General features: G+C 42.4%; 2 protein-coding genes across 12 annotated transcripts in view; one reads left to right on the top strand and one right to left on the bottom strand.

Annotated features, from left to right (window-relative positions):
* The window catches only part of osbpl8 (oxysterol binding protein-like 8), a gene marked incomplete at its 5' end in the record, with an annotated part of 99903 nt that extends 93288 nt beyond the window's left edge, over positions 1 to 6615 (top strand). For 9 of the 10 annotated variants that reach the window (XM_082510884.1, XM_082510881.1, XM_082510882.1 and 6 more), the window contains 4 exons: positions 512 to 665; positions 2023 to 2125; positions 2496 to 2601; positions 2688 to 6615. In XM_082510884.1, the coding sequence (XP_082367010.1) occupies positions 512 to 665; positions 2023 to 2125; positions 2496 to 2601; positions 2688 to 2817 (493 nt within the window). In that variant the 3' untranslated portion in view covers positions 2818 to 6615. The remainder of the gene's footprint in view (positions 1 to 511; positions 666 to 2022; positions 2126 to 2495; positions 2602 to 2687) is intronic. The other variant, XM_082510880.1, reaches the window with a different exon arrangement.
* Positions 6616 to 9430: 2815 nt separating this feature from the next.
* LOC309692549 (E3 ubiquitin-protein ligase TRIM39-like) lies at positions 9431 to 11901 on the bottom strand. Of its 2 annotated transcripts, none has more exons than XM_082511164.1 (2): positions 11503 to 11901; positions 9431 to 11215 (listed from the first exon to the last, which is right to left on the bottom strand). In XM_082511164.1, the coding sequence occupies exon 2, from the start codon at positions 11204 to 11206 to the stop codon at positions 9575 to 9577; it is 1632 nt and encodes a 543-aa protein (XP_082367290.1). In that variant the 5' UTR covers positions 11207 to 11215; positions 11503 to 11901; the 3' UTR covers positions 9431 to 9574. The 2 variants fall into 2 exon arrangements, with proteins under 2 accessions (XP_082367290.1, XP_082367291.1); XM_082511165.1 differs by having other exon boundaries at positions 11575 to 11901.
* Positions 11902 to 12447: the final 546 nt, after the last annotated feature.

Raw genomic sequence — 12447 nt, 5'->3', positions numbered from 1 at the left:
GTGTTTAATGGAGATAAGAAAGCGCTGAGGTATGAGCTTCATGCATGTCTCTGCTGGGAGATACCGACAAAGCAGAGCTGGTGAAACTGTAGTAAAAATGACAAAAAACAGTTAAGCTTGTGTTCTGATGTGTTCACCTTCTGCTGGCGTCATTGGAGACAGAATTTGCATGCACTGGACGTCACTTCCGGAAGTCTTTTACAAGCGTATTTGCAGTCAGCTGGTTTTAAATAGATTTCCCTCTAAAGGCACATTTTATTTTTTGCCTCAGTCTCAGAATTTTTTAGTGTGGCAGGCTGCCATCTAGTGGTGATCCCCTATATGCATAGATGATGTCCAGTTTACAGTTATTTACTGTTATAATGAGAATGTTTTTGTGTGTAAGATACAGTATGCTAGATGAGAAAGAGAAAAACTGTGAGCGGTATTTATATCAGAAAAGTTATATTTGTCCCTCTTCTTTTTCATCCTTACTGTGTTTCTTCGTCTCTATCATCCTTTTCTTCCTCAGCACAAGGCCTTGGGATCCACTCAATGACCTGATCCAGTTCGAGAAAGATGGCTGTATCCAGACCAAGGTCCGACACCGCACCCCTATGGTACGTTCTGGCAGTCTTATTAGTCTGAGTAACCAGGGGCCGCGGAGGGACAATTGCAAATGCCAGGTAGGTTGTCCAAATCGAAAACCGCTGTGAAGCAATGCATCTCGCCGTCTCAGCCATCTTCCATCCATGCATCTCAAAGCACCCTGCGCACCACCTTCATTGTGACTTCTCTGTGTTGTCTTCGCGGTGCTGCCACCACCATCGTCGCTTCTGCTCCACTTTATTGTGATGTTTTTTTTTCTTAGTGCCACCACCTTTATTTTTACCTTTCTTGCTGTTCGCTCTCAATGCGACGGAAGGTCTTGTCAGACTGCATGCTGTAGTAACTGGATGACAAGGCATTCTTCCTTTGTTCACTCTGAAGAGACGAGCATTGTTCAGCATGAAGGAGTGCACGAGCAGTATTTGGAAACATTGTTTGGCTGCAGGCTCTTCCACACGTTGTGAAATTTCAGAATAGTATTAAAAGGTTCAACAGAAAGCAGCAAAATTCTTCCACATGAACAAAACATCACTGCTGGAGCTCAGACTGGAACTTTTACTGTTATTTAGCTCTTTGTTTTGTTTCAGTAGGTGGCTACTTCTCCTGATAGCTATGTTGTGCACAACCTATCAGCACCAAATAACACTCAAAAAGTTAGAATCTCATTTAACTTAACGTAATAATTCGTGGCTAATTATTTATTTTAGGATGTGGAGGAGACCAAAACAGAGATAAAAGGAGAAAAAACTTTTTTAGTTTTCTAAAATTTGCAAAACGTGAAAGTGGTCATTTCCTACATTACACCCAAAAGCAAGAACCATTTCACCCTCATCAGTCTAATCCTGATCGTCACGCCTTCCTCACCCAACTCCATTCTGTTTTTGTGCAGTGTTTGTTGGACTCTTAAATTCGCTAGTTAGTCGTAAGAAGAGGCTAAAGGTTTCTGTGGACCAGTCAGTCTGGCCTCTTTGCATCCACATGTGTTCAGAGTAACCACCTGCCAGGATCTGAAGTTTGTCCCTGGTGGATAAATCAGTCACCATCAGTGCTTTCAGGCTTTTGCTTAACTGTTGCCAAATGTTGTCCAACAGGGCTGACGCTGTCCCCCGGTTGGAGTCAGTCACGCTTCTGTTAGGCAAACTTTGACATGCTTTTCTATGGCCCAGATCTTTACCTGGCAGAGTTAAACATCTGTGGAAGAAATGATTTGAATAAACAAGCTCAAGGCAGGTTTGTTCATTTGGGATGCTGAGTATGTGTTTTTTGTTGACCAGTTGAAATTGGCCTAACAGCATGCCTCGCACAACCGCCGTTTGCATCAACACTAAATAGCATGTTTGTCTGCGTGTTTATTTTGGATTTGTCAGTCCAAGATGCTGAAATTTGCCTTCTTTTCTGACACGCTTGTGTATTTATCCACACATGTGCCGACAGGTAACGGTGCCAAAGAGGAAACACAAGAGTGACAAGCCCAAGAGTCCAGAGAGCGGCTGCTCCTCACCTGAACCCGACCACCAGGACTCATCCGGCAGCGAACGTGAGCCACACACACTAAAACTCACATCTCAATACGCACATACGCAGGCTGAACAGTCAATATAGTCAGTCAACAATGTTCATTGACAAAATTTATACCTACAGCTGTGAATTTATTCATCTAAATGTCTGTTGTTGCTCTTGTTAGATGAGGAATTTGTGATACAGGTAATAAAGGGTCTTGATGACAACAGCTTTGCATATGTAGATGTTGCTACTGATGAGAAATTAGACTTTGTGACACACCCATGAATCATATGACTCATGTGTACAAATGCTTAGAAGCAGTCTGACTTAAATACATACATCTGCATTATGTAAGTGCCCATGCGTCTATGGTTTTAAACTTGTTTTGCTCTACTTTATCGCAGGACACAAAAGCAAGCATAACAATCGGCTGAGGAAAAAAGGAGCAGACCTCAGCGAACTTCAAAGTGCCATTGAATCCATAAAGCAGACGCAGGAGGACATTAACAGGTGGGAAGTATAAGTCACACTGTGAGGCGACTGTGGTAATACGCTGGACCTTTTAGCACTCACACGTAGCATCTGTGTGTTTGCAGGACCATCACCGTGCTGCGGAGTCGTGCCGCGAGTCGGGTGGAGGGCAGCTCCTTCCTCCAGCAGCGTGACTACATCATCATCATTTTTCTCATCTTCCTTCAGGTCCTGATCAACTACATCTTCAAGTAGCAGCCATACCCCCAGAGACAGTGATGTCCTCACACAAACACGCCCTCTGAGCTTCATGGGGGCGGACTCAGACTTTGACCTCTCACAGTTAGTGACTTCAACAGTCCTCTCCAACTCTCTTCTCCTCTGTCTTTATTAGACTCACTTACATGTATCCAGAAAAGCAGACTCTTCAACACAAAGAGAGACTTTTTAAAAACATATTTATTTGGAACCAGTCTTTTGGAAAATCTGGAGAGATCCTCAGATTTCAAAGTGGAGAGGAGCAGCGGTAAGGAGAAGTCAAAGGCGAGAGTTTGGTGTGAATAAATGTTGACTGCCACCTGGAGGCGTGTTGATTTGCCTTGATGTAAGCGGCAGAGACAGCAGCCATTTTTAACCTGTTGTTTGTTTGTTTTTCTGATGGAGTGAAATCACTCTGTCGGTTCACATTTCACCTCAAACAGGTAATCGTTTACCACACAATCAAGGACCACAACTCAGATCGTAACAGAGGACAAATAGATCTCTGATTTTAATGTTTTTGTTTTTATTCTTTTGCGTCTTCACTTCGCGTATCCTTTGTGAGTTGATGTCTGCTCAGAGCAGAAAACTAGCGATGAGGGTGACGGGGCTGGGGGACGCAGTTCAGTCTGTGGGACTTTTTTTATTGTAACGGCTGGAGATTCCACACGCGGAAGTGGCAACCGCGACAGAAAACTCACAAGGGACATTGTCGTAAGGAATTAAAGCTATAATTTCTGCTGTATAATAAAACTCCACATTTTGCATACAAAGTCAGTGTTTAAAAGAAAAGTCAGACATTTGACACAATGTCATTGTATACTGTAGGTAGCATGTACAGACAGGAGCAAGGTTAGGACACTAGCCCTATGTATTTTGTATTTTGTTTTAAGGCACAAATGCACTGGAAATGTCAGATGTTTGTATGATTTATACACTTTTTATCTGTGGACATGAAAATGCTTTTACACTTCTTTCTCATCAACAGGAGGAAAAAAAGATGCATTTCTTTTGGCCGTTTCAGTGATCACTGCCCTAGATTTCAGGTAAAAGCAGGTGACATGTTTTTATCTGAGAGCTCACTGTAAGAAGCTGGATTTAGCAACTCTAATGAGTCAGCCAGGCTGAATGATGTAGTCGCTCCTCTCAATGGAAGAGCGCAGGAATTAACTTGACTTTCTTTGCCGAGATAAGCGACGGGATTGGCCAGCAGCTGCTTGGTAAAAAGAGCTAGCGTGGGTAATGGTCTGACCAGAAAAGCTCACTAGTCAACATGTTTTATCTTATTGCTTTTGCACAAAAACCAAAGTGTATAAGAGTCCATAAAACCAGCAGGGGACCTGAGCGGTTCCCTTCTGTGGCTCAGAATTGGTAATAATCCACCAGCCTTCAAAGAGCTGGTCAGCTCTTTAGAGCCCCCTTTGGTGGTATTTGATCTTCTTATCTAACATACAGCAAAAAACTGAGCGGGTATATTTCCCAAACTGAGCTGGGACTACTCCTTCAGAGAAAATATTAAAATTGCATACATGAGCTGGCCTAATGGTCTCTATATGTGAATACAGCCTCCAGATCAGGCTACAGTTGAGCAAAGTTGCCACTTCGTGCAGCGCCTTCATGACGAGTCCAGTTGAGAACATCAGTCACCTCGTTCCAGTGCTTTTGAGCCCCAAATACTAACCAGGACAACTACAGTAGACTCTTTAGTAAGTTACTAGTAAGAGGAGGATGTAGACTCCTAAACCGTCTTCATAGTAAACCATTCCAAACGTACGCAAGTACCAGCCAAGCTCAGTGTGTAGCGTAGGAGTCGATCCTTTTCACTGTGTAAATATCTGACGGCATTTCAACACCGAGGTTTGCAATACAGACACTCGCTCTGTGCACAAACCATTGCTTTTAACCTTGTGTGTCAGTCTCTCCACTGCTCTGTAGATACACAGGCATGTAGGTCGATACAAAAAAGAAGTTAATATTGGGATGCACAATTAGAACTCCCATTTAAAAAAAGAGAGAGAAAAGGATCCCAGGGACCTCGATGTTACAGAGGTGTAGAAGTTACATTGCGGTTCTAGTCTGTTGCCTTTGTCTTTGGACGTGCGGATGCTGAAATTAGTCTCAGAGATGGTTCGAATGACCCCCGCACTCATCCAGCTTTACAGTTTAAAAAGTTACAGCCCTGTGAGGACTGCGTTTAGCATTACCGCACATAAAAACAACTCCCAGCAATCTGCTAGCAGTAGCAGTGGTGTAGTCATATGTGATTGATTCGAGGATGAAGAACCCTGCTACCTGACCTTCTGACAAACAGCGTATCAGGTGCTAGTAAGTAAGACCAGTCTAGGCCATTCAGAAAGATCCAGACCGCTTTGTGGACCATAGCTGAACATTTTGTAAATCTCTTCGCCTGTCATCATGTTAGCCTTGTTGAAGTTTACATATTTGATTGCCTCCGCCGTCAGCAGACTGTTAAGCGATTTAAACTTTGTAACTCCCACACAGGTATGAAGAAGGAATGGTAGCATTGGCAAGAGCCAGCTACCCCCCCCCCCCGAGTTACCCGGCTGGCCCGTGTGCGTATCTGTGTTTTTGTGCATCGTCATTGCCTCAATCGCTCATCTTAAATCGAGAATCTAGATGTTAGAGTTTGGAGAAATAAGTATATACCAGTGCCTTTTAGAGTGGGACTGTGGAGGGGGGATTAAGTGTAGGCAGTGGAGGTAAAAGAGGATAAGCAGTGGGGGTTTTTTGGGGGGGAAGGGGCACAGATATAGCCAGAGTATTAAAGGGGACCTATTCTGGTATTTTATAGTTACATTTAGTAATTATTAATGGAATTATTTCATAATTCCTACTTAACTCTGTCCCTCACTTCCTGCTGTGTGTGTGTGAAACTGCTGGTTTTAGCTCTTGGGACTTTCCCTGAACATCCATTTAATTCTGATTGGCTACCCCTGTCTTCTACAGACTAACATTGTGTTTGTAAGCCCCACCTCCTCCTCAAGAAAACTTGGGAGTGTTCAGAGCAGTCTCAAGTCTGAGCTGTGGACTCACACTTACGTAAACATTGGTCGTGTTTAAAATGAGCGTCTGTTATTGGGAGGAGGTGTAATAGGTCCCCTTTAAGGTGATGTAATAATGAAGGGAGCGGTGCAGTTGGGGTGAAATGAGACTCTGTTGTTTGAGTGGATGTGCCATACTTAGCCTTAGAAATGAGCTCCACAGGTCGCCACCCCACCTGGCTTCTCCTGCCTCCCCTCCTGAAGCGTTGCCATAGAAACGCACCCTTTCAGTTTCCGGATGCCGATTCCTGCCACAGGAGAGAGAGGGAGCGAGGGAGCGAGAGCCCTCCTCTTCACTGTCGTCCTCGTCTCTCTCGCTCTGTAACGCACCAAATTCAGAGGGAAATAAACATCTGTGCTGTCAGTTGTTGTCGCCGTGTCTGTAAATTAATACATTTTATTTATTCCTCTTTTATATTTGGATTCATGTTTACCTTTTTTTCTTGCTCATAGCTTTAGGTCACTGTTCTTCTTCCTTGTTCTATGATGTTTTTGTTTTTTTTGATTGATTTTAAATTCACACACAGTTGGTTTTGTTTTACTCTTCGTTACATCAGCGTACACATGGTCAGCTCCCACTGTTCCTCACCCCGAATACTCACCCCGAATGTTTTGTTTTTTTTCATATCCGAGTACCTGAATATATTTACTGTTTCTCCATGGCAACTATAACTTCTTGGAAGTTTATGTTCACATGTAACATAACACAAAATAAAGACAAATGAACAAGTGACGTAAGGTGTTTGTATTTGCTGCAAAGACACATTATTATCAAAACCGAATGTTGTGACGTTTACGTGTTTATACTGAATTTAATGAGATCATCACATGTTGTGTGTGTTTTGGTTACTGCATAGAAGTTCACAATGGGAATAATGTGTCATGTAGAACGCTCCGAAGTGAAGGTGTGGTCGAAGACATCCAAATGCAGGCCGATGCTGAGCGGCTAGCTTAGAGAAAATAATCGAAATAACATCAGCAAAGCAAAAAAACCCCAAAGAGGACTGGTTTACATGTATTTTTATATGGTCATGATGGACTGAGTGACTCCAGTCTGGACAAGCCCGATAAAGTCTGTCATTTCAGCTGTCATGCTCCTTTCATCCACACACCCGAGGACAACAATGTCCAAATATTACGAATAAATATTTGTGAATGCAGCCCTCATTCATTCTGTTTATTCCCATTTTTAAATCATCCCCTGGTTATTTGATTTGTCTGCACAGGTTTATATTTCAGCTGATAATAATATAAATAATAATAATAATAATAATAATAATAATGGATTGGATTTATATAGCGCTTTTCAAGGCACCCAAAGCGCTTTACAATGCCACTATAAAACTACCATGAGTGATTTGAAAGCATTTAGTTCAGTGTAAGTCAGCTGGACTTCCATTAGAGGGCAGTGTAAAGCCTTCCAGCATAACTCCAACCCCTAAGCCAACCACCCCACCTACCCAACAGTAGTTTTAAGGTATGAACTGACACCGGGCTGTTTCATTTCATCACAAAGAACATAAGCCACGGCTATAACAAATGAATCACGATGATTACACTATTGCACCTGTATGCCACTACATGTGTCACAGGGCACATAAACATATAACAGTCATTTCATTGCAGTGTTTTGGGTTTTTACTGTAGTGGTTTACACGTTCGCCTAACAAGCGAAAGGTCCTCGGTTCATTTCTGAGAGATGAAGCGCATCATTGGGGTTTGCGTCAGCTGCCAAACCAAAACGCAGATCTGCTTCCTGTGATGACAGCTTGTGAATAACGCAGCAGCTTTATATTAAGCCTTTTTGCAAGTTTCTGTAATGGTGTGTGAGATTGCTACTTATTTTAGTTCATTAAAAAGATGCCTCATCTTTGAAAGTGACTTCCAAGTTGCACGCTTCCATTGAGTAGTCATCCGTTCTATCATTTCCTCTTCCAAGGACGTTGGTGAGGGTTGACAGAGAAGGGCTGTCCTTCCTGTCCCTCTCAGATAACGGCAAAACATCTGATATCAATCCCCAACCTGTACCTGTGCTGCTCTGCTCTGTTCTTTTGCATCATCACTGATCAGTCGATGAAGGGAAGGAGGGAGGTCAGAGTGAAGCAGGGAGTCACTAAGAAACCGGGACTAAAAGGAGTTCAGATTTTAAAAAGGAATGAAGATTTAAATCTCCTCACAAAGGTGAGAGGTAAACTGCCAAGATGTATCCTCTGGACAGAGGAAAGAAGGCAAGGAGACATGGTGGGGCAATGGGGAAGAACAGAAAAGCATTCAAAGAAAGAGGTTGCCAAAGAATATGAAGGATAAGCAAAGAGATGGGAAAGGATAGAGGGGAGTACTGGAAGGCTAGGTGTTCTGCAAAGAGAGGAGGCAAAGAAAAGCGAGTTATATGTGAGGCTGGACCATAAGGGAGGAGAACGGAACTTGCATTGATAGAGATCAGGCTGTCCAGCAGGTTAGGATGATCAAGGATGGAGATGGAAATGCACTAACGAGTGGAGAGTGTGTGCTGGGAAGGTGGGAGGAGTACTTTGAGAGGCTGGTAAAAGATGAAAATGAGAGGACAGATGGAGGATGGTGAATCAGGAAGTGCAGGAAATTAGAAGGAGGAAGTGAGAACAGCTATATAGAGGATCTAGAGAAAAAGGCATTTGGTCCACATAACATACCTGTGGAGGTATGAAGATGTATTTTGTTGTCAGTTCTAACATTTAACATGCTTCTCCACTTGTATCTTTGTCCCTGTATGATGGACTTTAAATTATAAGAAAATGGCTTTAAAACCTTCCCAGACTGATAGACTAAGTTGCAGATAACTTTTCCTTCCAAGCATCGCGTTAGAGACCTAAGTGAGAAAATGCTGGGAGGCAATGTCAAATGTAAATAAAAGAAGAATGCACTGATTTTATAAAACATTTGTTTTCAAAGTACAACATAGAAATCATATCAAAAGCTTAAACTGAGACATTCTCACATTTTATGAAACATATTTTATGATTTGGGTAAAAAATGTAGGATGTCTTAACTGGGTCAGAGTTAATTTAAAAATGGACTGAGGCAAAGTGAAAAATCGTTATGTGCTCAGAGTAATTCAAATGTAAAATTGCTCTTGGAAAACATGGATACTACAGCCTCCAGGCTAAAGAGACCTCCCGGCTTATGAGTGCTAACTTAAAACTGCCTTAGTGAGCATAATAAACTGGCGAGGAAAGGCAGGTTGCACAGGTTTAAATCGCTCTCCCGCTGATTGCTTGCAGATTGGATTGCAGGTGAGGCAGGGGAGGTCCCATCCAAAAGGGGAGGACCCGCAGCCACAGATGGAAAACCTCCAGACACTCCAACGGACCATGACACTTTTCTTTTCTCGTGTCTTCAATTGTCTGATCTACAAGTTGATTTTTCTTTTCCCCATTTTGAGTTGAAATACTGCATACTGACAAGGATAAGCAAACTGTATATTTGAATAATTTATTGAACAAAAATATATGAAAACAAATAAGTTAGTACAGAACTTAAGAGTTCAGCTTCAGCTTTAAAACAAACACAGAACACAGAATTTAAAGTTGCCCACTCCACTGAAGCAAACACAACATTCCCACCACCACACCAAGTCATTTCATTCACACAGACTTCTTTTGCCATACGAACATATTTTGACCAGTAGTTTGTCTAAAAAGAAATAAATACTGCGTCTAATGTTTTGGAAGAACAGAAGAGATAATCAGAGGGGTGGAGTTTGCACCACCTTCATCAAAACAAGGACTGAATAATGGGTAGAGTTTCTCAGTGAAGTTACAGCCAGTAAAGGAGTAGATGAGAGCTGCTGCTCCTACATCATAAAAAGACACCAGACCCTCTTCATAGTCCACAAACACGCCCACTTTCTGTGGTTCTGCTTGCAGACTGAGACAGATTGAGGGGCCAACAACAACTTTGTACTGATTTCCATTTCTCAGCCGAATGGTCCAGTAGCCATTTTTGGGACACAGTGGCTTTTTCTCTTTCCTGTTTATTGACTCGTTGGCCACTCCTAAATCCCACTGAGTTTTTTCATTGACCTGAACTTCATAGTAAAATCTTCCTGAGGAAAACCCCTGCTTTCCCAGAACATTTGCATAATAAATGCATCTCTTGGGGGTCTCGGGGAAATTCTGCCTTTTGTTACAACTAGATACTTGTTTCCCATCATCGGACAGGACGAGGTTAGGATGTGCTGTGTCGGGATCCAGAGTCACATCCACTGCGTACTGCTGAACCCTCTTCAGCTCCACATCATCGTGCAGCTTCTTCATCTCTTTACTGAGTGTCTGCTCCAGCTGAGCAACAGCTTTCTTCACAGTCCCCTCGTATGACGAGTGAACTGTGACCTCGGTCCAGTCTTTGGTGGGTGGAACAGGGTTCAGGGATGGTAAACTCTGGAGAAACTGGAGGTGGTCTCCAGTGTGTGAGAGCTGCTCCAGCTCAGAGATGTTCATCCTCAGCTCAGACACTTCTTTCTCCAGCTCTTTGATGAAGCCTTGAGCCTGGCTCTCTGTTGTTTTCTGCATCCCTTCGATCACACCATCGAGCTGATTCCGACTTTCTTCTATACACTTGATCAGACTGTCAAATATTTGCTCACTTACTGTTTTCTCTCTCTCTGCAGCTTCCTTGCTGCATGTTAACAATTCTCTGAAGTTGTTTATTTTCTTTTGTCTTTCTCTGATCATCTGATGAATTTTACCCTCTCTTGCTTCCACTTCGGCCTTCTTTTGCTCATATTCTGTCTTCAAAGGAATGGTGAGATGTCCCTTGTGATTGGACTGCTTGCAAAATTCACACACTGGCATCCGGTCAGTCTTGCAGAAGAGCTCTAAAGGTCTGTTATGCTCCTTACACATTCTGTCTTCAAGGTTCTTTACAGGATCAATCAGCTGATGCCTTTTCAGGCCTGTGACTCTGCGATGAGGCTCCAGGTGAGTCCTACAGTAGGAAGTCAGACACTGCAGGCAGGACTTCACAGCCTTCATCTTGGTTTCACTGCACACCTCACATGAAACTTCTCCTGATTCGGCTTGCTGTTCCTCTGCTCTGCCATTTTTCTTTACGGTGGACTGTTTGAACATATCCACCATCTCAGATAAGATGGTGTTGACGCACAGCTCTGGTCTGCTGTGGAAAACCTTAACACACAGTGGACACTGACAGCAGAGACTAATATTCCAGTTTTCTGTGATGCAGGTCTTGCAGAAGTTGTGTCCACACGGGATGGTGACTGGATCAGTGAAGACCTCCAGACAGATGGAGCACAGAAACTGATCTTCAGACAGATAGCTGGTTGCCATGGTGTCACGCTGAGAGCAAAAGTGAAAGTGTGACTGGCAGCAGTAAATTTAAAACGTTTTAAAGTATGCACCAACATTTTGTTGAATAATTTTCAAAGAATTCTATGAGTTTATTTCTTTGAATTAAGAATGAAATCAGAATCAGAATCAGAATACTTTATTGATCCCTGGGGGAAATTATTTAAAAGCAAAACTATTCAGGAGACAGATTCACATCTTGTAATATGCTGAATATGTGTGAATGCTGGCTGTTTAAACAGCTCTTTGGATTAAAAAAAATCTCTACTTGCGCGTACTTGTCGAAGATTTAGTCGTGTCAGCGACACTTTACTGGAAGTTTTTCAGAGAGTTGTAAGGATCAGCCTCACCTTGGGTTCAGATGAGTCTTGTGTTTACTTTCATTTTTCCTTCAGTCATGTTCTCATGTTTCCTTCTTTCCAGTGAAGCTCCGCCTCTCACTGCAGGTAAACTGTCATCATTTTAAAGACATAGTGCTCTTTGACACAATGTGAATAATATTATTTCAGATGAATTACATAACAGCCCTGCTGCCAGCACCAGGAGTTTCTCACTCCTAGCTGTAGATTTTGAGTTGTCTTCTTACCCAAAAGACAAGAATATAGAGAACGAGACAATAAACGAAGCAACCAAACAATCAAATGTTTTGGGTCAAAATCAGGCAATGAAACAAAAACAAAAAAAAACCCTGGTTGAGATCAGTTCTACAATATATATTATATATGAACCTATATTAAGCTGAAGATGGATTCTGTACTGTTTCCCTAATCTTTAGCTCTTTCATTCATTCATGGCTTTGGCATTTCAGTGTCACAGCTCCCCTCCTCCTGCCTTCAGTCTTCACTGCAATGCTCAGCTGTCCAGCCCAATCTCCCTGTTAACATATGCAAAACAGACGCACCCTTTTAAAATCAGAGGCTTGTGTCCAAGCTTTACTAGCACCATGCTAACTTCCTGTTGTGGAACAAAGCTACAGGCTTCTTGATATAATGATACAATACGACTCAAGATTAGACCACAACCAGTATCTTCACTTTTTACATAATAAGGCTCTCCTCTTGGCGTATTTGATCAAGTTATATTGAATACTATCAAAGTAATTATTTCTGGCATCTTGATCTGTCCTTCAAGAGATCGACACATTAGCCAGCTATGTATTGTTATTGGCAGAGATAATTAGAGGAGTTATGTTTTTTACATGCAACAAAAGAGCCAGTGTCAGC

This window comes from Aulonocara stuartgranti, assembly GCF_965226115.1.
Source record: "Aulonocara stuartgranti genome assembly, chromosome: 17".
Taxonomy (NCBI): Eukaryota; Metazoa; Chordata; class Actinopteri; order Cichliformes; family Cichlidae; genus Aulonocara; species Aulonocara stuartgranti.
Note: the sequence above shows the minus strand (reverse complement) of the source record. Positions and strands in the feature narration are given on the sequence as shown.

Coding starts and splice junctions, on each gene's coding strand:
- LOC309692549 (XM_082511164.1), bottom strand. CDS start 11,206: ATGGCAACCAGCTATCTGTCTGAAGATCAGTTTCTGTGCTCCATCTGT.